General features: G+C 38.3%; 1 protein-coding gene across 1 annotated transcript in view; it reads left to right on the top strand.

The window, feature by feature from the left end:
* The window catches only part of Myo3a (myosin IIIA), a 180,268-nt gene that overhangs the window by 37,503 nt on the left and 118,499 nt on the right, over positions 1-24,266 (top strand). Inside the window, exons 5-9 of the mRNA XM_038334855.1 lie at positions 1,854-1,930; positions 7,199-7,344; positions 9,749-9,814; positions 13,685-13,840; positions 23,862-23,961. Of these exons, the coding sequence (XP_038190783.1) occupies positions 1,854-1,930; positions 7,199-7,344; positions 9,749-9,814; positions 13,685-13,840; positions 23,862-23,961 (545 nt within the window). The remainder of the gene's footprint in view (positions 1-1,853; positions 1,931-7,198; positions 7,345-9,748; positions 9,815-13,684; positions 13,841-23,861; positions 23,962-24,266) is intronic.

Genomic DNA, 24,266 nt, shown 5'->3' with positions numbered 1-24,266 from the left:
GCCTTTTGTTTTTTATCTCTTTCTCTTCATATATCACTTAAATGACATTTGAACTGCTAAGCTATATTTATCAAATAGAGGCAAAAATAATAACCAAGGGTTGACTATAACTTAGTTTTTCGTAAGTGGTCGAATACCCTTAGAATAAGTTTTAGAAAATTTATATTCATTTTAAATGAAAACTTCTTTTAAAATTTCATCTATATAAATTGCTATACTATCATGAAGTCCAATTTTAATTACACTGACTTTAGTTCATAGATGATATGAAACAAAATAGAATGCTTAGAGCTGCGTTTAATTTTTCTCATTTATAAAATGTATGGAACAGAGGTAGAGGCTGAATTTTGGAAAGGATGTATTATGAGTTAATGTCCCTTTCACATGGTCTGTTGGGAAATATTGAGGATGAACTTTAAGAATTTTTTAGATAATTGCCCTGGAATTTGAAAAAATAATATATAGTGAAGATGTTATTCTTTAATAATTAATATTTTGCAGGCAAGCTTTATTAAATTAAATTACTAAAATAAATTAGGACCATATTTATGCCCAGCTATACAAGTTCATTAAGGGAAGCAACTGACATAGAACCAGAGCCTAGTCCCTCCCAGACTGGTCAAGAATCCTATCACAGAAGTGTGCATTTGACCAAATCCGGCCTTTTAATTTCACAGTAAAAAGTAGATGTTATCTTGAGAGAATAAAGTCTCAATACTTTCCTCTACTAGGCTTATCAGATAAGAAGCAAGAGAGCAGCCTTCTTGGGACTCACTGAGGAGGGGACTTGACTAAGCAGGGACATCAAAGAGTGAGAACTTTCGGCTTAGAGGGAGTCCCTCAGAGGCCAGGAGCAGCACATCTTGGGAGGCATCTACATGAGGAGTATTTATGAACACTAAGGGAGAGATCTTAATCCACATTTGGTTTTGAAGTCTACGGGAGTTATTTCTAACTAGGCAGAAGTAATAGGATGATGATCAGAGCGTTTGGTTAAACCTGTTGATTATAGTTTGTAAGCTCTCTAAAGAAAAAAAATGGATTCTAACTGGATGGTAATGAGGAGTGTATGATGATATGTGTGTCTCAGAAAGCAAGAGGAAGCAGCTCTCAGTGCTTTAATCAACATAAAGAAACATTAGCCATCAGAGGAGATAGATATGTTTAAGTTTATTTAAACATTGTAGTGTGTGTGTGTGTGTGTGTGTGTGTGTGTGTACATTGAAACATCATGAGGTTTCTTATAAATCTGCATAATTTTGTGGGTTTTCATTCAGTTAGAAATAAATTTAAATTTTAAAAAGAAGCAGGTGCTATTGCAGATGTTAGTTTAGGTAGAGGAAGGCAGGTTAAAACATTCAGTCAGATGACATATAACTTGAACAAGGTTAGCAAAGTAATTGTATATGTATTTTCAGTTCAACTGCTATGGGCATATAACCCTATAAAAACATTCTTTGGTTCACTAGAATTTGTTCAGGGGAAGGAAGATGATAGCAAACACCATTCAAATAGTAAATACATGTCAAACTATGTGATACAAATAGTTTGCCATGTAGACTATCAGAAAAGGAAGAGAGCACTGTAATTGGGCAGGACAGAAGCCACCATGAAGAAAGTTAAGCCTTCAGGCAGGGCTTACAGTTGGATAGAATTTGGATATGGAAAATAAACACAGGAGGACCAATCTGCGTTTTGGATAGAGATCCTGATTGGGCTCCTTAAAGGTAAGGATCAAGTCCAGCGGCAGCTCTGAGGGAACAGATTTCTGATGTGAATTTGTAAGAACATAGCATCTAGAATCTCTTACATGAGTGGCTAATGCAGGAAACCATCTCCTCTCTCCTCTCTAGGTGTGTCTGCACAGCTCAGCAGCACCCGGCACCGCCTCAACACCTCCGTAGGAACGCCATTTTGGATGGCTCCTGAGGTCAGAGTTTTTTGAAGGAGACAAGTTCTCCTTTTCACGCATGCTTTTTCTCCCTAAATGTGCTGGAACATACCACAAGAAAAGGTTTTCTCTGTTGTTTTAATGTGGGGTTTGTATGTGAGCAAGAAGGAACAGGGGGAATTCTGGGTAAACTTGCTGTGAAGGAATGCGTGAATAAATTGAAAGATGAGTAAGCAATCGGGTGAGGTAAAGAGACTGCTTGAAGGCTTAATTTTTCTTGAAACTACTTTTAGTTGTCAAGCATGTATCTGCAGTCTGGATATTTGCATGCTGTTTTATTTTTACCCTTTATTGCTATTACTGCATTTCCTTTATTATCCTTCAGTGTTTTGATATCCGGTTTCTGTGTCCTCTTCCTTCATTCTTCTGAAGGCTAGCATTGCAGTCGTCACTGTTGGTCTGAACCTCTAAAAGTGGCAGCAGTCTGACCTCACCTCGGACAGGACTCTGACCCAGTAAACACTCAGCATCTTCAGAAACAGTGTGAAGTGGGTTTCTGTTTGCCAGGAAAAGCCATTACTTTCCTGTTGGATCCTACAACCACCAAATCTGGATAGGGCATCTGGTTCTCTATTAACTCAAACAGGTCTCCAGCAGATCAAAGCCCGATGCTAGTTCCCAGGTTGTTTCTGCTAAGCTGTCTTCCTCCCACAACATAACCCCTTTAATTGGCAAGACCCCCCATGCACACACCATTTGTGCTATCTTCTCTGCTCCTGAGAGATAGCCATGCCAGTCTTCAGTCTGCTGCTCTCCGTCCGTCCTTTCCCTCTGCTCTTATCTCTGCCCCACCCCATCACACACACACACACACACACACACACACACACACACACCAAGAGATAGCATTGGCAGATTGATCCCCATTAATCCTTCTTTCTACCCATGGACCAGTCTAGCTCAGTGGTTCACTATGCCCTCACATCCACTATTTGGCTACATTTTGTTTTTAAATAATAATAAACATTTTAAGAAAACCCTTGACCTTCTTAGATTACATTCAGGTCTGTCAACCCATGTGGTGAGTTCTTACATTAACTCACTAGCCTGGGAACTAAGTGTAACTTTAGTAGATTTTTTTCACTATTACCTTAGGGGACTAGTAGATAAACTCCTAAAGCATCTGAAAGTTCATGAATTAAATCTTCTCCCAACAGCCCCTATTTAATACTTTTAATCTTTTTAATTATATTGATCAATAAAGAGCACTTAGTTTTGAAAACGTTCTCTGTATCTTTTGGGAAAGCTTTGCTATTTATATATAATGCTCAGGCAGCAAAGGGAGAAGTGGTTCAAATGCTACATTAATACTGCAAAATCTTCTAATTAAATTCGATTGGAAATGAAATCCTGGTATGCTATTTCTGTTTAACTATTAATTCAGTTATTACTTACTTTTGAAAAGTTAAAACATAACATATAGGAAAAGGATACAATTTTAATAAGTGTTTTTGAAGCTCCAATGGAATAAAATCTTTTTAACTGGGACCACATCTGTGAAGAAATGAAGTCATAGCCATGCAAAGCCAGCACAAAAGTCAATGAAAAAACCTGAAATAAGAGTGTCTTCAGAATTTGTTCCGATAAAACATCAGTATTTTTAAATTTTACAAAAGTGAGAAGTCAATAAATATTATTAATTAAAATAATTCTATGCCAAATAGTGTGCTTTATTTACATATATTCATACTTGAAGCATAAGATGATTGTGGTGTTATATGAGAAACATTTAGGCTTTATATTTTATGTTAGTTTATAGTAATAAAATCACAATTATGCATTTGCTTGCCTGAAGTAGAAGCAGTCCTTTACATGTGACTGCTGGTTACTGTTTTGATGTCACCTCTTTGTGCCTGTTCTCTTCTCTCTGCCATATGTGCTCTCGGATCCTGAAGAACATGCTCTGAATAACCAGCTTTCTCCCTGCAGGGTATCCCACATGCCCCATGTTGTTAGTAATAGCGTTTCTGCTGATCTGAAGGTGCTGCTCTGTGCAGAACACTTACCGGGCATGCATGAGGCCCTGTTTCCAGGAAACCGGGGTAATCAAAGCATTTAATGACACATTTGTAAGAATTAGAAGGAAATAGGTAAACACATACAATACGCTCTTCGTTAAGAAACATGGTGTTTTCAAAATTAATCACTTGGAAAGTGAAATTCTTGGTTAACATTTCAAATTTTAATTCTATTTTAAAGACAGCATGCTTTACCGTTTTCTCATCTTCCTATCGTCTATCCTCTATCATCATCTGTCACTTACCCATAATCACCTATCAATATTTACCTTTTTTAAAAAGGCACTGATATGTTTATATTCAGATATTCACTCTTATGGCTTTCAGTGCCAGCTCTAAGGGGACTCATTTGTCATGAAGTAGTCTTTCCTAAATAGTGTATATGAAGGATGCCAACTCAGCTCTTGAAGCCCACATAGGGATTTTTTTCGATGTTTGCTGGATTCACCAATGAGAAATGTCCCACAGAGACTTCCATACTGTGGTTAAGTGGTGGGGCTTTAAGCTGCCATCACCCTCAAAAGTAATTTCTGTCTTGTGAGAGGACATTCACAAAATTTGAAACTTTTTAAAAATAATGGTTTCCAACAGCCAGTAAGATGGCTCTGCAAGTAAAAGAGCTTGTCATGAAGCCTGCTGACCTGCGTTCAAACTGTGGAACCCATGTGGCAAAAGGAGAAAAGTCCTGCAAGTTGTCTTCTGAACTACATACACGCATGGTCACACACACACACACATACAATAATGCTTAAAAATAGTGGTTATCCCTGCTTGGCTAAAGCAGCAAAATCCATAACTACATTTTAAGTATTTGTCCTTATCCCCTTAGATAAATGTAGTTCTTAGTCCTTATCAAGGAAATTTCTCTTGCAACAGATAGGGAGACCATTACAAAAAACCAACCAATCAAAATACATAGTTATGGAGTCCAGACCCTTTAAATACATCTACAAAAACACTCCTGCACCTAAGGCTCAAAGATTATTGCAGAGAACTGGGTGGAAAGATTGTAAGAGCCAGAGGTGTAGTCAGAGAGTGCTTATTCGCTCCTGGCTTCCCAGACCTGAAATAATCACACAGAAACTATTAATTAAATCACTGCTTGTCCTGTTAGCTCTAGCTTCTCATTGGCTAGCTCTTTCCTCTTAAATTAACCCATTTCGATTAATCTGTGTATTGTCACGTGGCTGTGGCTTACTGGCAAGGTTCTGGCACATCTGTCTCCTGTGGGTGGCTACATAACTTATTTACTCTGCCATCTTTCTCCCAGTATTCAGTTTAGTTTTCCAGCCTAGCTATATTCTGCTAAGCCACTGGCTGAAACAGCTTTATTAATCAACCAATAAAAGCAACACAAAGACAGAAGGACTTCCTGCACCACAGAAGAACAGGGATTTTGCTATGAGATTGTGCCTCTAGTAATTTCAGAACCTCCACCCATAGTCTCATCAGCATGACTGACTAAACATGAGCTGAACAAGAATAACCATAGACATGCAAAAGTGGGCGGCAGGGCTACCACAAGTGCTCAAACCCACACAAAGAACTACAGACAACTAAGGAATGCTGGGAGCAGGGGAAATAGTCTTACCTAGAAAGAACATAGTAATTGGTTCTCTAAAGCCCTAAAAACATTCATACAAGTAACATTTTGCAGACTGAGAAAGTTGTGTTTATATATTTAGGGATATATGTATGTATGCATAAAAATATGTGCATGTAACAATAGTTAACAGAAAAATAGAGCCATGAATTTAGAAAAGAACAAGGAAAGTTATATGGGAAAGTTTGGAGGTGGTGAGGGAAGGGGAAAATGATGTAATTATACTATAATCTCAAAAATAAAAGAAATAATACTAATGATGTTTTTCAGCAAGTGAAGCTGAATTTCCCTTCTGTAATCATGAATGCTAACAATGAGCATTTGTAACAGTGGTTTTCAGTCTGTGGGTTGTGACCCCTTTGGGGACTGTAAACAGAGACTGAATGTTCATTTCTCAGCTCCCAGATGTGAATAATCACACAAAAACTGTCTTAATTACAACATTGTTTGGCTGATGGCTCAGGTGTATTTCTAGCTAGTTCTTACATCTTAAATTAACCCATTTTTATTAATCTATGTATCACCATGAGGTTGTGGCCTGCTGGAAATGTTCCAGTGTCTTTCTTCTTCAGTAGCTACATGGTGTCTCCTTGACTCTTCCAGCTCTTTCTATATCAGTGTTTAGATTTCTCACCTGGCTTTATTCTGCCCTACCATAGGCCAAAGCATCTTCTTTTTTAAACAATGGTAATAAAATACATTCACATCATACAGAGGGGAACCCCACATCAGGAGATGACAGATCAGATATTCTTGATACCAGATATTTGTATTACAATCCATAACAGTAACAAAATTACAATTATAAAGAAGCAATGAAATGATTTTATGGTTGGGAGGTTAGTGCAACATGAGAAACTGTATTAAGGGATCACAGCATTAGGAAGGTTGAGAGCCACTGATATATAGGCTTCTTACACATTTAGAAATGTTATGAAGGAAATGAATACAATATTGCAAAACCATTCTCCTCCCCTTATTCTTTTGACTGTCACATTTGGTTAGTAGCAGTTGACTGCAATTTAAAAATCTAGTGTGATTCAATAAGCCATTGTACCTTTCCATTGGTGTTTATTTTTATTGAGTTAACTTTTTTCTTATTAATGGTTTAAGCCATTTGCATTCTTCCAAATTTTTCTCATTCATCCTAGGGTGTTTCTGCATTCTAATTGCCAGTAAGGCTAAAGGCTATTTAATTAAACCGCCCTCAAGTTTATTTCCCTTGATTCCTTCCCTTTCAGTTCTCCGAGATCTATTTTTCTTTGCTGCTGGGTGACTGCCACCTACCCTCCTCATCTGTTTATGAAACAAGTATCTGACAGTCATTAGCTGTGTGTTTGATTCCCTTCCACACAGGACACCATTTCTTTCTTCTTTCTGATATAGTTTCTAAACTATTTCTTTTCATAGGCCCTTTCTTCATACATCTGCAAACCTGCTATTTTATTATCTATGCTCAGAATAAAAATATTACTCTTTATATGATTCCTTTTCCTTCTAAACTATTGCTTTTTATCTTTAATTGTCTCTCAACTTAACCAGTTTAAACACTTGAACTTTTCTCTGAACATTTTGCTGCTTGCTTGTTGAAATCTTGACACTTTACCTTTCTGTTTTGTCTTCTAGGTGATTGCATGTGAACAGCAACTAGATACCACTTATGATGCTAGATGTGACACGTGGTCCCTGGGTATCACAGCTATTGAACTTGGTGATGGAGACCCTCCACTGGCTGAGCTGCATCCCATGAGAGCACTCTTCAAAATACCAAGGTCAGGTGACCAGCAGGTTCAAGATCTGTGGCCCATTTTCTTTCCTTTTCAGGCGACTGAGTTCTCATCATGGAAATACTCAGAAGTGTTCTGGAAAGTTTAAAGACAAAGTCCCATGCAACCTAAGTTGTCTTTGAATTCACTATGTAGCTAAAGCTGACCTTAAATTTCAGATCTTCTTGCTTCATCTCCATGGGTGGGTTTACAGATATACACTACGATGGCCACCTTAAAGGTATAGCCTTAGCTACCTTTGAACTAACCATCTGGTCTTATCTTCAATATATACCCGCCAGCTTGCACCGCTACAGCTGGCTAATTTCTCTATTATTTTAAGTATATGCTGGTAAGTTCTAGATATCTCAGAAAACCAATATGAAAAAACTGTCCATCTTAATTATAGGTGAGCTATTCTTAAAGATCTTAAAGATTTTTTCTGATTCCTTAATTCTAAGGAAAACACACAGAGAGAGCTTGTATTGTCAGGGGTACAGAGAGAGTGATACTTGATAGTCGATAATTATGCACTCTATTAATCAAAGGTTGTGATCTCAACATGTGAAGGCATACCTGGAGTAGGAGGTGGGGCACTGAATGCTGTAGTCCTAAAGAAATAATGCCACCATGCTTATTCATTCTCAAGTGGATCCCTTTGGAATTGTTTATGTATAATTAAATATTTCTAGCAACACACATTACAAGTTGTTTATTACTTTGAAATTTCCTGTGTAGTAACTCTGAATTATAATATTTACATTGTTCTTTTTTTTCCAATATCTAGTATCTCAAGTTTTATAAAACATGCTGCTTTCTTTGGCATGGGATAGAAACAAATTAGAAAAACGAGAAAATCCTCTGTATACACGCTTAAAACATTTCATTAAAATTTCAAAAATAAGCCGGGCGGTGGTGGCGCACGCCTTTAATCCCAGCACTTGGGAGGCAGAGGCAGGCGGATCTCTGTGAGTTCGAGACCAGCCTGGTCTACAAGAGCTAGCTCCAGGACAGGCTCTAAAGCTGCAGAGAAACCCTGTCTCGGAAAACCAAAAAAATAAAAATTTTCAAAAATAGCAGAAATATGTTTTTCTAACTTTTATAGTCATTCAGTATATAAGGTGAAACTATGTATGCCCAAGGCCACTTTAATTTTGTTATAAACCACCATGTTTAACCCCATGTTATCATCTTGATAATAAGAATACAAACAGGAAGAATGGCAACCACTGATCTGTTGTGCCAGAATGACACTTAGTCTACCAGGTGCTCTGCAAAGTGCTTTGTGCTAATTGTTTCCTATTGTTTCTGCTGCTAGTGGGGCTTTAAAATGGAACCCCGAGAATACTGGTTGAAGAAATATATTGAAAGGGGGGATTTGAAAGCCTACAGTTCTGGGTATTGTGAAACTATCAAACCTCGCTGTACACAAAGCAATCCAGTAAACTTCACCACAGAAATTATCAGTGACAGGAAACAAAATTATTGACTGAAGAAAAGCAATTTTTTTAAAGTGCAGTTCAGCAATCTTAGTCCTTGGGACTGAAAGGCGCTTTGATGTGATCCCTTTACATGCGTAGCTGGGGTTGGCGTTAATGAGCCTGTACCGACTGTACATTAATTTCATTATAAGCTGTTTAAGGAGCAATGCAGGACTGAAGACAAAGTATTTTCATCCCCTAATGGAAACAAAGAGCTGTTAGAATTAACATAAAGCGGCACTTCAGCAAATTTAGCCATCACGGTTGATCAATGTTGCTTGATTACGGAGTCACAGCAGCCTCACTGTTAAGTGCTGCTCCTTTGTGTGCACAGATGCACCAAAAAGGAAAGATTTGTTCAGCTTAAAAGACAAAAGGAATTAATAGGAAAATCTCTTAAGTGGCGTTCAGAGCTCTATCGCTAATGGTATCTTCCAGTTCCTTGCTTTTGTCACATCCAAAACCGTACTTTCTGCCATGTTTCTAGAAACAAAGGAACAGCTCCAGGAGGTTTGCTGCCCTTTTTGCAGCAGCTTGCTACCTGTTCCAGTGTACCTCTGTGCACCATGGTTGTTCCTTGGGGACTTCTGTAGAAGTCAGAGAGAAAACTCTTTCCCCCAGTGTTTGATAAATACTGGCATTTTCTCCTAGGGATTTTAGGTAAAAGCCATATGAGTCTTTAGGAGAAAATAATAAGTGTAACAGGAAAATGGGTTATACATTAAATGTTTTCAGAGAAACTAGGAAGCTGTCACTTTATGTAAAGAATGGTGAATAGCTAATTATCTTTCTTGGAAATGGGAAAAGGGGGCAATCTTCGACGGTACAGGCAGAACCTGGGACCACAGTAATTCCTTGGTCTCAGGCTGCTTTTCATATTTCACCATCTGATCAATGTCCAACTTCCAACCTTGATTCTTATTTTCCAGGAATCCTCCCCCTAAACTAAGGCAGCCGGAGCTATGGTCAGCAGAGTTCAATGACTTCATTAGCAAGTGAGTAGCAATAGAGTTTGGAATAAAACTGAAGCAATACCAGCCTGCTGTGGCTCTGAATGCTGTGAATGGAAGCCAGTGTCATTTGAATCCTCCTCTTCTTTCTTAACTGTTAAGCAGCTCCAAGGGTCTCCAGAAGTCTCTACCATTTCCAGAGAGAGAGAGAGAGAGAGAGAGAGAGAGAGAGAGAGAGAGAGAGAGAGAGAGAAAGAAAGGAGAGAGGGGGGTAGAATCTGTATTATCTGCTAAGGGTTCAATGAATTTACTCCTGCTTAAATAATGATCTCTGGGTCAAGTTCATTCACCTCTCTGTAAACAGGCTTCCAAGGACCCTTTATCATCCAGGAGCATGTTCGTCTGTCCAATGCCTTTGTAGCATTGTCCTCTGCTTCTCCCACCTGCTCACGTCTATTACCTATGCAGTCAGTTATTTAACCCTTTTTTTGTCTGCATCACTGACTCTTACTATACAGCCAGGAATATTTCGTTGTAATCAGTGCACCTAAAGATCCTGTTTATCAAAATCTTATGCATTTGAAATTCAGAGAACAATGTAATTTGATAGCTATTTAAAAGAAGTGATTTGTCTCTACACAATTAGAAGTGGATCAGCCATTTAGAAAAATCAGACCTACTGAATTTTCCGTGATTTTTACTGTTCTTACCTTAAAGAAAGAGGGTAAGCAATGACTCCTTGTTGTGAATGGGAAGAATGATGATGATTTGATGTGCTAATCCACTCTGCAAATGCAGCCAGGGCACATGGCTGTTGCTGGAGTTCCTGCCAATAAATCCACGTATTCTTAAAATTCTGAAAGCTTATATAATCATTCTGGAAATCACTATGGCAGTTTCTCAGAAAATTGGGAATCAACCTACCTCAGGACCCAGCAAAACCACTCTTGGGCATATGCTCAAAAGATGCTTAATCATACCGCAAGGACATCTGTTCAATTATGTTCATAGCAGCATTTTTTATAATAACCAGAACCTGGAAACAGCTTAGATGCCTATCAACCGAAAAATAAATAAAGAAAATGTGGCACATTTACACAATGGAGTACTACACAGTTGTAAAAAGCAATGACATCTTGAAATTTGCATGCAAATGGGTGGAACTAGAAAAAAACATCCTGAGTGAGGTAACCCAGACCAAGAAAGATGAACATGGTATGTATTCATTCATAAGAGGATACTAGCTTTAAAACAAGATAAAGAGCCTATCGTCCATGACCCCAGAGAAGCTAAATAATAAGGTGGACAGTAAGAAAAACATATATAGATTCACCTAGAAAGGAAAAATAGACAAGATCGCCTGACAAAATTAGGAGCATGGGTGGGGGGAAGCAAGAACAGAAGGGGAAGAGGAGGGGAGAATGGGATTGGGGAGGAAAATTTGAGGGAATGGGATAGTTGAGATGGAGGAAGGACAGAGATGAGAGCAAGGAAAGAGAAACTTTGATTGAGGGAGCTCTTATGGGGTTAGCAAGAAACATGACACTAGAGAATTCCAAGAAATACACAAAGATGACTCCAGCTAAGACCCTAAGCAATAGAGGAGAGGGAGCCCAAACTGACCTTGCCCTATAGTCAGACTCATAAATATCTTAAATATCACCATAGAACCTTCATCCAGCAACTGATGGAAATAGAAGCAGAGATCCACATCAGAGAACTGGACTGAGCTTCCAAAGTTCAGTTTAAGAGTGGGAGAAGTGAGAATATGAGCAAAGAGGTCAAGACCATGAGGGGGTCACCCACTGAAACAGCTTACTTGAGCTAATGGGAGCTTACCAACTCTGATTGGACAAGAAAAGAAGCAGCATAAGACCAAACTAGACCCTCTGAATGTAGGTGACAGTTGATAATTTTTAAATAATAATTATATGGTTGATAATAATAATTAATAATTATATATAATTATATATAATAATAAATAATAATTATATGGTTGATAATTTTTAAAAGTTTCCATGGCCAAGGTACCATAAGCATTTGCTCTGCATGCCATCCCAACATTCCTCAAATCTCTGGAGAAACCACTGATATGGCTGATATGTCCCACAGTGATCATCCTGCATTCAAGTGCCTTTGATTCAGACACTCAGTGGATCTCGGCTTGACTGACTCATTTCTCAGTTTCCTCCTGAGACTCACTTCCCACCTTCCCCAGGCGATTAGTATTCCATTCTGTGTGCTGTTCTGTTCCTCTGCCAGTGGTGACATTTCCAGTTTTATTGGGCTTACCGTTTCTGATGTCCTTCTGTCTAGCTGGACAATAAGCAGCCTAGAACACGGTCGCCTTCCCTGTCACTGCCACTTCTGAGTCTAGCAGAGCCACATAGGCATCAGCTATTTGGCAAAGTCGAGTATGAATAAAATAATCTGTCACTCTTCTTAGTACGTATGCAAAAGTGCTAAGTTGTAAAAACTGCTTCTCTCTGTTAAATCAAATGAAGCCGAAGAGCACCTGTGATAGTTTCTACACAGCACCAACGTTATTCTATAGCATTTTTTAGCATCCCTAGGGGAGACTTTTGATTAGCCCAATGAAATAAATTGTCAGATTATCAACCTGGGAGGATCAATGATGCTGATTACTGATGGCACTGACTGAGCCAAGGACTGGGTGGCAGCTGCTGCTTCTCCCCTTCGCTGTCATCCCTTCCTTCTCCTCTTCAAAGTCTTGCTCCCCATTTCTCTTTGTCCGCCTATTCCTCTCCCTTCTTGTTTTGAGGCACTGCGGTTGAATTTAGGGCCTCACATGTCCTAAGAAAATGCTCCTCCACTGGACTACATTCCCCAGTCCTTTTTGTACTGTACTTTTTTGTTTGTATGCTTTAATTTGAGATAGTGTTTAAGTTACTCAGTATGGTCTTAAACTCTGTAGCCTGACTGAAGTCCTATGATTTTGATCCTGTAACATCAGACCTAGCTTCTGTTTGCTTGGTTTTTCTTATTGATTTATTTTGATATCCCCAAATAATGGTCCAATTTTTCACCATGGAGATACTATATGTCAGAGTCAACAGATGTTAGAGCACATTGAGCCATTCATGTGGTGCTTGTAACCCTCATGAACAGAACGCTTTCAGTACAATGCATCCTACCTTGACAAGTACGAGAAAGTCACACTGACCTGGAATCTTCTCTTCCAAACAATCAAGGGATTTTAGCTCTCAGTGACCACTAAAAACTGGTCAAATCCTTCTCACAAATATTTGAAGACAGCTGCCAAAACTGAATAAACATTCCACGTTTATTCAAATGCTTTTTTTTGCAATACCATCCCAGGCAAGAGTATTCACTAGTCTTGTCCTTCCTCATGAATATGCCATGGTTGATCCTGTCCACAGGTGTGTTATTTACTCATTCGAGTATCTGCCACATGACCTCCTGAAATACCTACTGGCATGAAATCTAAGAAAATTTAATTTTCTTAGCAGCTTAACTTTCTATTGAGTTACCAGAAATATATTGATTAAAAAGTCTTAAATGCATGGTGAAATGAAACTTAAGAGTTTCTGTTAATTTTACATAAACATTAAGGCTTCCAATCTTGAATGACTTGGAAAGGAGACTTTGAAATGGAGACAGAGTTTGATTACACTATGCAGCACTGCTTTCTGGGAAATGAACAGAAGTGGTATTGGGTAACTGTGGCATCACTGCAGTCTGAGCCCTTACAGACATGGGCGCTGTTGGAAACATGTATCACATTGCCTTCTCATGTTTTTGAGATGTGCTTTGAATTGACATTTGTGAGAAGCATCAAGTCTGAATAGAATTTTTTAAAAAATTTTTTTAAAAATATATGAATGATAATTTCAAATTTATTTAATAGTAATATATTCCTTTTTGCCAATACAGATGCCTGACCAAAGATTATGAAAAGCGTCCAACAGTGTCGGACCTTCTGAATCATCAATTCATTACTCAGATCGAGGGCAAAGATGCGATGCTGCAAAAACAGCTTATGGAATTCATTGACGTTCATCAGTCCTTGGGCAGCACAGAGAAAGCCAGGTAACTAAGCGGTATCTCAGGTTTCAAAAGCAAAGTGTCTTAAGATTCCATAAAGGTTTGCTATGCAATAGTTGCTACAATGAAAAACTCATACGTTCTCAGCATGACTTGAATTTAATGGGATATTTGCATGGAAAGCAAGTGTCACTTGTTGAGTCCAGGTCCCATCCCCCATACTGTTGAAAATTCTGGCAGCATTTTTAAATGACTTTATCAGAACAAAAATCATAATTTATAACAGATAAATGGCACTAGCATATATGTTGGTATTGCTTTTCATTTATTTCCTGTTTTCTGCAAACTTGGGTGTCTTAGATGGGAAGGGAAATGTTGGGAAATGGAATGGATATGGGAAGTGTCTGTCATCAGCCAACACCTGACTTAACAAATCACCCAGAGCTTGTTCAACTGTTCTGACTGTTCATGTGTGCAATGACCACGTCTGAGATAGAGTCCCCAAACACTGGGGGACAGTTTTTACAACTGCTAAATTTGTCAGTGTTAAATGCATACTAAATTATGAAAAACCTGAATTATAATATGTCTAAGTTTTACGACTGAATGTTTAAAAATATTCAGTTACCTCAGCTAACGGGCATAGATAAAAGTCACTCATGCATAACATGTGCTCTTCAAAACAATGCAAGTCAAGCAATAAGAAAAAGCAACTTAGTGAAATATATGGGCCTCTCACGAGAGCTGGGATGAAAGCAAGGGGCTGGCTTAGGCATAGAGTAAAGCAGTCAGGACAGCTCATTGTCTTCCTCAGGAACGGTTGCCTACTGAGGCCCACATACCTGCCCCAGCATTGCCTCCAACATTCACAAACTGACTCTGAGCTTCCATCACTCCTCCAAGGTTAGGAAAATCACATGACATCTGATTATTTATGCCTTGGCCTCAGGCCTGTGCTCCAGTTAAAGTGTAAGGCAGAGATCACTTGGTTCAACCCTACTGTGTCCGGAAAAAAGCAGAACCATTTTGGAAACTTTCCTCATCTCAGAATGATATTCTGAGCAGTGGAAATGAAGGATGAACATCAATTATATATAATACTATACATACCTGTATTGTGTTATATTCTACAGAATATTTAATTAGGTTCCTAAAATATTTTACAAAACTTGAACTTATACCTAAAAATATTATTTGAAGTATGATTTACATTCTTAAGGAGATATAACTCAGCATCTAGCTAAATGACAGCAGTTTTAAAATTAAAATGTCCTCTTGTGGTATTAATCATTAGCATAATATTTTTAAATTTTCATATTTGTATAATAATCAAAATCGCATCAGAATTTTGTTTGGTGACCTCTGTATGCTCATGTTGATTAACATTGATGTGTATAAGTCATTATTTTGCATATTTTGTGGAAGCAAATGGGACTACATACGAGGTTTTGCTTATTCATCCATAGTTGTTGCTAGCACCAAATGCTATCGTCTTTGTGACACTATGTTAATTGTCCCTCTTGACCCGTAGACGCAGTTGAAGGTAGCGAATCAGACAACTTTGAGACAAATGTCAAAGGATCAACAAATGAAAGATAAACTTAAACTTGGTCAGCCATTTGGTGCTGCAGTGCCTGGTCTGGGCTTTCAACTATTTATCACGTGTGGGACTTTATGCTATATAAAGTGACACCGATAGGATTTTAATTTTACAAAACAGAACAATGAGCTAAGAAAGCAAGAAAATCAATAAGAAGTAATAAAAGGCCTCTTTCAATGAGATGTAACTGATGACTCCATTTTACTTTCCATTCCCGAGGCAAGCTAATTCTTCTCTAGAGGCTTTGACAGTCATAGTGGGGCCCAGTCACCTTGTGGAACACTTGCTGTCCTCATTAGCTGATGGAACTTTAAAATGCTATTCTAGTAGTTCTTACAAGAATATTCTGTTTGGTTCCCTTCTCAATGTGAATGTCTCAGGAAACTTCAAACTCAACATCTCAAAACTTGAACCTTTGAAACGCCAACCCACATTACTTTCTTGTCCCCTTTCTTAGTGACACCACCCTCATCCATTATGACAACCAAGCCCCAGGATTATCTCAATAAACCTCTGTTTGCTTCTTCTACTTTCCATTTTCAGTCAAAATCACGGTGCAGATTTTAACAGGAAGATCTGATGGACTCTCTAGTAGATAGATAGGACATGCACATAAATAGCCATTATGCAAAGTAGCAATCTTTAACTCTATAAAAGAGATCTAAATTATGTGTTTAATAAGTCCAAAAAATGCAGATTTTTTTTCCTGTCAGAGACAGGAGAGTTTAGAGTAGGTACTGCAAGGGATAAACTGACTTGGTCTTGTAAAAATGAACTTCATATGATGTGAACAAAATTATGAGGGTAAGATGTAACCACAAGAAGCCATATGCTCTGAGATAGGATTCAAGGGCCGCAGAGACCAGAAAGCACTGAAATTTGGAGAGGATGGGCCTGCATCTTTCACAGCAGAAGGCAGTGGCCTATCCCAGCGCACAAATCTTGTATGTGTGTTCTGCTAGGCAGCAGTCTTTCTTTGGTTCCAAAAGTGAATATCACCTACCCCAAGACAGACTTTGCTGTGATTTCATAAGCATCTTTCTTGTTAACTGTAAGGGTGTTTGTTTTTCTTCTTGTGTTTTTCCTGACCTTAAGTTATTGCGATTTCTGGAGGCAGGGAACTTAGGCTCCACTGTGTCCATCAACTAACATCTATATTAAAGCATCTTTGGCTGGGACTTGACCTCTTATGTACCATCTCTGTAAACCGTGGTGGCTGCAGCCCTTGTAGATGTCCAGTTCTCATTACAGACACTTGTGTCCCAGGTCCTGGCTTCAGCCATGGTGGCATCCCCATCCTCTGCTAAGATTAACAGCAGTCAAACCAGGCACCCAGAGAGTCATGTTTCTCTTCACCCAGCTACCGTGTGTATTAACTCTATGACTTTGAAAATGAGGTAAGAACTATGGGTATCTCAGGTTAGCAAAGATTTAAGAAAATACAAGCTTGAGATCAAGATAGCCCAGAGCAAGCTTTTATTCAGCTAGGAATCTGTCAACTTCATTGCTATGACTAGATCTAGTAGCTAGTCTAGAACAATAATAGGCAAGAAAAAAACAGTTTACAGAAAGGCAATTATGGTATTAACAAAGGCTGGTGTTGAATACTAAGTGTTAAGAGGATAATAAATTACCATTGGTCCTCACGTATAGTTAGCAAGCTAAGAAGAGAAGTTAGCAACTAGTGTATGCATATTTTGAGACTAGAAAACTCTCAATTTATATATACATATATGGTATAGGTGTGGGTTCTCTTAAATTGTTTGGAGTTAAGCAGCTACATAAAGTTCTCTTGGATAGATCCTATGAGTTTCTCTACTCCTAAGCAACACTAGATAAAGGAATTGGAACAGGCAGGGAGAGGAGACATCCGACATGAACCTGGAAAGCTGTGAGCCATGTAATTCCATGATTCCTCAAAACTGACTGGTGAGCATTCCCACCATCTGCATCTATGTTGATCACTGCTGGAGGAAACTGAGTGCAGGGGACATAAGCTCACGCAACAGATGCCACAGAGCAGAGGCATTGGATGAAGATAACACTGGCCTGAAGATCTCTGTCTGAGTCCACAACACCATTTGAATTTCCAAAGAATCATCATATAAGCTTAGGTTATTATTTCTGGATAGCGGGTTTTCACGTGGTTCCTTCTTTTGAGATCTAGAGAAACTGCATCCTGCTCAAGCCATACTTCAGCATGACCTCGCAGTCTGGTGCTTTTTATGAGCATCTGCATTCTTTACTGGGACATTCACAAGGAATCAATTATTGGGGTCTTCACAGGCAACAAAGTCCTTGGACACTCAACTCCCTTATATAATAAATAATCTATGTACCACCTTCTATATATTTAAATGAACTCTAGGTTCTAATACATATAAATTCTAACTAATGGTTGTTATACTATATCCATTAAGAAATGATTACATGGAAAACAAGTTCTGTGCAAATGCCATTTTTCAAAATATTTTCAGTTTGGATTGATTGAATCTATGAATTCAAAACCTGTGTCTATAAAGAGCCATATGTATGTGGGGTTACATATACATGGTACACATGATGTATTACATATAAAACAAGTTATATATGTAATGCATCACCTAGGCTGTCCAACTGTAATGTTAGTGGTATTCCCAAACCTTGGATGGTAGTGTAATGCCTTGTGCTTATTCACATAGGGTAAAAGGTAGGTAGTTGTGTATTCTGTTAGAGCATGATGAATTTAACATGCCAAGTAAGTATAGTAACATGTCAAAGTAGAGCAGGCAGACTGATATAAGTAGTCTGTACTTTGAGGAAGGAGATTCACATTGGAGATGACTTTGAGTCACTTGTTGAAGTGTTTGGTGGCATAGGATTGAATGAGCTTACTGAGTGGATATCAACAATAAAAAAGTGAAGTGAGAAGCCCATTCTTGGAGAAACCCATACTTAGAGACAAGAAGATGAACCAGAGCTGGGAAATGGAGGAGTGTGTTTCTCAGGGGAGAACCTAAGAGAAATATGGTCTCTCACAAATCATGAAAGTCTTAATAGCCAAATAGTGACAAACATGGAGTTTTCTAATGATTCTGGCAAGCACCACCTCATCAGAATGGGGAGAAACAGGAAAATAATGAGATAAAGATACAGGAACGTGGACTTGCTTAGAATAAAGCTGTAGAGGGGTGAGGAGGAGGAGAAGCTGGGAAGAAGGGGATCCAAGGAGACAGCTTTTACAAGTGAGAGAGAGGTCCTGGAGTACTGGGTGCTGATGGAAGGACAGGGCCAAACCCAGGAGAGGAGATGGTCAGAAGGACGGGGCCAAACCCAGGAGAGGAGATGGTCAGAGCAGGAAGTCGAGGAAGCAAGCACACAGCTAAAGACTTGGCCATACTCAAGGTAGGGCAAGTTCCTCCATTGGAGCCAGAAAGACATAAACAGTAACTTTACAAAAACATTGATTTAATTAATTTCTTGGTTGTAATTACTCAATGAAATATGAACTACGGTCAATCTGGGGGTTCCAGTTTTTGTGCTTTTATATGTACCTTTCCAACCACACCCTCCCTTCCAGCCCAGCTACAAGTTTGATGAACATATATTTATCTCTTCATACCGGATGGAAGTTCATCTGTGAAGAAGTATTAGGTCTCTTTGAATGGACAGGGCAGCTAAAACTTTAGTGGAAGGTGGGCAATTATACCATCCATTACTCTGCTTGTCGGGTTGTTCTAGAGGTCCAGCTAGGCTGGTGTTCTGTTCTTTTCCACCATCAAGTCATAGTGACACAATGAAGCCAAAGAAGCTACGAAGCAGAGGAGAAAAAGCAATCTTCCGGGGCACCGGAGCGGGAGTAAGTCCCATTGGCACTAACAGTTGTCTCTGTTACAGAAATGTAAAGATGGATCAAGAAACCAACACAAAAGCGTTGATGAGATTTCTGTTTGGCAAGGATTGCTCTTCTACCCCAGTGGCTCCCGGATCACCTTCGATGATAGAAGTTGCTATTTACATGAGTATTTTTAACCAAAGTAAAAGCAAACAAAGCTGTTCCTTTACAGTCATGCCGCTAAAAAGTAAAGATGAAATTTAACTTCAGGGCATCAGGGGTTATTTCATTTTTCAGTGTGTAAAACTGAAACACACATGGAACTATAATAACTACCCCTGAGGGTATAGGTGACCTTTGACAGCACGAAAGAATTATTTATAGTCTGGAGCCATGTCTCTCCAGTATTACAGAGTAAATGGGAAGTAAGGTCTGGTTCACAAGATGTACTTTTCACAAGAGGACGGAAGTCTTACAGAAGGAGTTTGGCTCTGCTTCCTCTGAGCTTTAAAGAAAACAAACATTTAATAAAGTAACAAGAATGTCAACCAGTTCTATGAAACAAAGTCCAGAAGAAAAAGATATTAAAAGTATAAAATCATCCTGAAATATGCATTTACATTCTATTTGAGTATTTAAATTGTTCAAGAAAAAGAATTTTTTTAAAAAATGAAAATGAGTTGTCTTCAGTACTCCAGTAATGAACATTTACTATAATTAAAATATTCACCTGTTTTCCCAAGAAATATATTTTGGTCACTCAGCATACACAAGAATCTGCTCAAGGAGGATGTGTGATTATCAGTCAGAAATTGTAACAAAACAACTCTGTTTGGTAGGGATTAAGTGCCTATGGGAAGCCTCAAACAATGTATATAAAAATGAGATAATATACACAGTAATTTTTAATAACAAAAAATGGCAATAAGAAGGACTGAGTGTCCTAGAGTTGGGGAGCATGATGCCAGTGGTCAGCTTGGACCCCTTCTCTTAGGGTGGTATATGTCACATGACTGTGTCTGGACAGCAGAAAGTCTCAGCAGAGCCGCTGATGCAGAAGTGTTCTGGGTGTTAGAGATGTTGCAGCAAGGAGCCATGGGGCTAGCGTGCAGTGCATAGGGAGACTGTTAAGATTGAAGATAGATAAATTTGAAAGAGAGCAAGGAGGACTATACAAAAAGGCTTAGAGAGAGGAAAAGGAAGGACTGATGGTATGATTATATTATAATCACAATAATAAAAGAAATAAGAATAAAAACAATAGTAGGCAGGAGGAACAATGGAGTAGGGTTGGAGTCAGGCAGAGGAACTTTTCTTTGTGTGGCACCGAAGAATACTGACCTGAGTGACAGTTTTGACTCATGTTTGAAAAGACTACCCTCATCGTTTGCAGTAATTCAGACACACTAGTAAAGAAGAGGATGAGGATGTCTTACAAGTCAACCATATCCTGTTCCCCTTGAACTTATAAGCACAGAGTAACAGCTATCTATCCTAGTTTTCTTATCATTGTCCCCAATACGTTCACAAACACAACTTCTTTAAAAACTTACACCATTAAGCTTCCGGTTTAATATGTAAGAGTGCTCAGAGTCATCACTCTACCTAGCAGCTAGCTAGAAGGCAACAGACAAAATAGTCACCAATTCTTGAGTCTATCACAGAAGATTATAAAGTGGGCTGCCACCTGCAGACTTCCACAGATGAGCAGGAACCTGTGAATAGATGCCTCTTCTAGAAGTGGGATAAGTGGGTCAGCATTTGATGAATTTCTGGAAACCCCATTTGGGTGAGTTGGTGAGTTTTAAAACAACAGGGATCATAGTCCCAGGAAATAGCTTTTCGTGATAAAAATCCAGAAGAACATAGGAAAGTAAGAACCATTCTTCAGTGTAACAAAAGATATGTTTAACAAACCTACAGTCAACATTATACTAAGTGGGAAAAAGTGAAACTCATTAATTCTAAATCCAGGAACATAACATTTGTGCCCAGTCTCATCATTACTCTTATTCAATATAGTGTTTAAAGTTTTAACTAGAACAGTAAGAGTCAGAAAATTAGAATAAAAGGGATATAAATAGAAGTTTCACTGTACAAAAAATCAACACACCAAAAACAGTAGCCTTTCTCCCTGTCAACAGTGTGCTTAGTAAGAGTGAAATTAGGAATAAACTCCCATTCATAATAGTTTCAAAATATAAAAACACCTAGGCATAAATCTAACCAAGGATGGGGGGAAAACCCAAGCTTCTGAATCTTCTAAAAAGAGCACAAGGAAATCTTACCAAGAATTGACAAAGGGGGTTACATAAAATTAGAAGCTTTTTCATAAAAAACAAAACAAAACAAAAACAATCAACATCAGGAGAGTGGAGAGATGACCTACCAAACCTGAGAAAAGTGGAGTAGGAAGTCTTATGTGTCCTAACTGTTTCTTCTAAGATGCATTCCTGTTACACTTTACTGTCATCTTCTCAATGGAAATCTAAACGTGCAGAACTCTTCTTTATTCATATTGGATTAGTCTCTTGAAAGTAAGATGACCTAGTTATCCTGCTCAGCTGCGTGACTCCATTTCACTACATCCTGTTTTTCTGAATCCTTCAGCTCTTGTTTCCTCTCTTTGAAATACTCTTCTCTGTAGTTTTCCTGACACCTGATTGTTCCTCTATCCTCACTGGCACCACACCTCAGTCAATAGGGCCATCAACACAGTGGCTACAGAGAAGATGGAGACTTGGGGAATGGTAAGGGGTTAAAGTGTTGTGACTTGGTGATGTCACTGATACGGGGTGAGAGGTGAAGATTTCTGGTGCTTTTAGTTAGCTGGATGGTCAATGAGGTAGGAAACACTGAAGGAGTTTCAGATTTTTTTAAGGAGTGACCATGCTTTGCTTCTGGATATTTTGGACCTAAACACTTTTGAGACTCCTGTGTTCATCATAGTCATGCCCTCCCCTAATCTAATTTCCCTGGCATCCAATCTTAAACATTCTACAGCCTCCCCTTCTATGTGTAACAGATCACCACTGAGGTACATGCTCTACACATGCTGGTCTTTCAGAACTATCAACTGCCATTAACCCACACATTCACACCCTCAGGTTGCCAGAATCTTAGTTCAACTTAAACCTAGATAAGATATCTTAGGACCCTACTCAGTACCAGAATGTATTCAATCATCCTCTCCTTATAATTCCTGTAACAATTATGTAGTTTCTGACTTGACACTTGCTGCATGTCTTGTGTGTTTTATATTTGTTTTTATATAGTTCATACACTGGGTAGAACAACACTTCATTAAATGCTTTCAACATAATGAGGTATCAATAAATATGGATTGGATTGAACTACACACTTGGATTTGTGTTCAAACAACGTAGATAGGAGGAGGTTCAAAAGAAAGTCATGCTGAAAAATCTGTAGATCATTCATGTAGATTTTGAAATAATTTAATTTTCATACAGTTCTGCTACATAGCCCTTTGGTATGTAGCAAACTGTGAGATTTCAGTGTACACATATTTTTAAAATGGCTTGAAGCTGGGGACATTACATTGACCAGGATAATTGGACTTCTTTTTCCATTTTTTAAAAGAATATATCAAAACAAATTAATCTTTTCAGATATATAAGATGATACTTGCTTGATTCAGCAAATGTGGAGGAAAACTATGCACAGTCCTGCCAGAGGAGTCAGGAAGTATCCTGCATAATCTCCTTTCTGTTGACCAATTAGGTAACTGTTGGTTTCCCCAGAGATACAAGTGCCACTATTGCACCCTCAGGCATATCTTGACGTGCTGGCCATTGTTGTGGATTATAGATGGAACTATTGATTGCTTTCCTTCCTAAGCAGCTTGCATAGAACGTCCTGGTTCTACAAAATACCACTGAGCTTGATTTGTGATGGACAGTTATTGTCTGGCACAGGATTTAACTGTTAAGCGTGGCTAATATACCCAATGACACGCAATTGGAGAAAATTAATTTTTCCTTTGCTAGATGGTGACAATTTCAGATAGCTTCTTGTTTGGGGGTGGGAGATGTAGGGCCAAAACTGAAATAAGTTTTCTAAATACTCACTTAATATTTCAAAATTTTGTGGTGTTAAAATTTGAAAATGACCATACTTATTCCACCAGTGGTCTAGAACTACATCAGAAAAAAATCAGACACCAAGTGAATTCAGTTGTTCCAAACTCATCATTCTGTAATAGTTTCAATCACATGTAAAAATGTCAACAATGCCTCATATTTTTGACAAGTATACATCCTTTCTTTCCCATTTCAAATGACTCAAGAAGGGTTCATGATAGAAATGATGACCCTTCAATTATTTGTGAGGCACAGTAATTTTAATATGTTGTGTTTTCCTAATGCAGAGGAGAAAGCTAAAGAACAAGTGTATGACGGTCTTTTCTAGTAAACTTTCACTTAGTTATAAAGAGCAGATAGAAAAAAAGAAAAAAAGGAAAAAAATGGAAAAAAGAAAAAAAGGAAAAAAATTTTAAAAGACAAAAACAAATAAATAAATAAATAAATAAACAGCAGAGAGAAAAGCTTTTTGGCTCCATGATGTGTATCTAAAACTTACTTCCTCAATGATCAGCATTAAGTTCCAAAATCAGTAATGTATTTTCTTTACAGACATGAACGTATTCATACCAAGAAAGGTAACTTAAACAGGTCGCTCATTTCCAGTCTAAAGGATGTAGATGACTTAGCAACCCTAGATGTTCTGGATGAGGTAAGAATTCAGTTTAATTAAATTTAAACATTCTAACTTCTTTTTTACAAAGTTTAGAATTGTTTACTGTGTTTTAAATGTATGAGTGTTTTGCGTGTTGAATGTCTATACACTGTATGCATGCCTGGTGTACAGACATGGTCTAAAGGAGGGAAGACGAGAGCATAGGTTTCCATAGAACTGGATTTATGGGTGGATTTGAGTTGCCATGTGGGTACAGGGAACTGAACCTGGGTCCAATGTAAGAGCAACAAGTGCTCTAAATTTCTTAGCCATGTCTCCATTCCTTCTGGATTTTTTTAGAA

Source organism: Arvicola amphibius, chromosome 6 (genome assembly GCF_903992535.2).
Source record: "Arvicola amphibius chromosome 6, mArvAmp1.2, whole genome shotgun sequence".
Lineage (NCBI taxonomy): Eukaryota > Metazoa > Chordata > Mammalia > Rodentia > Cricetidae > Arvicola > Arvicola amphibius.
The sequence above is the reverse complement of the archived record's forward strand: the minus strand, read 5'-3'. Positions and strand labels throughout refer to the sequence as shown.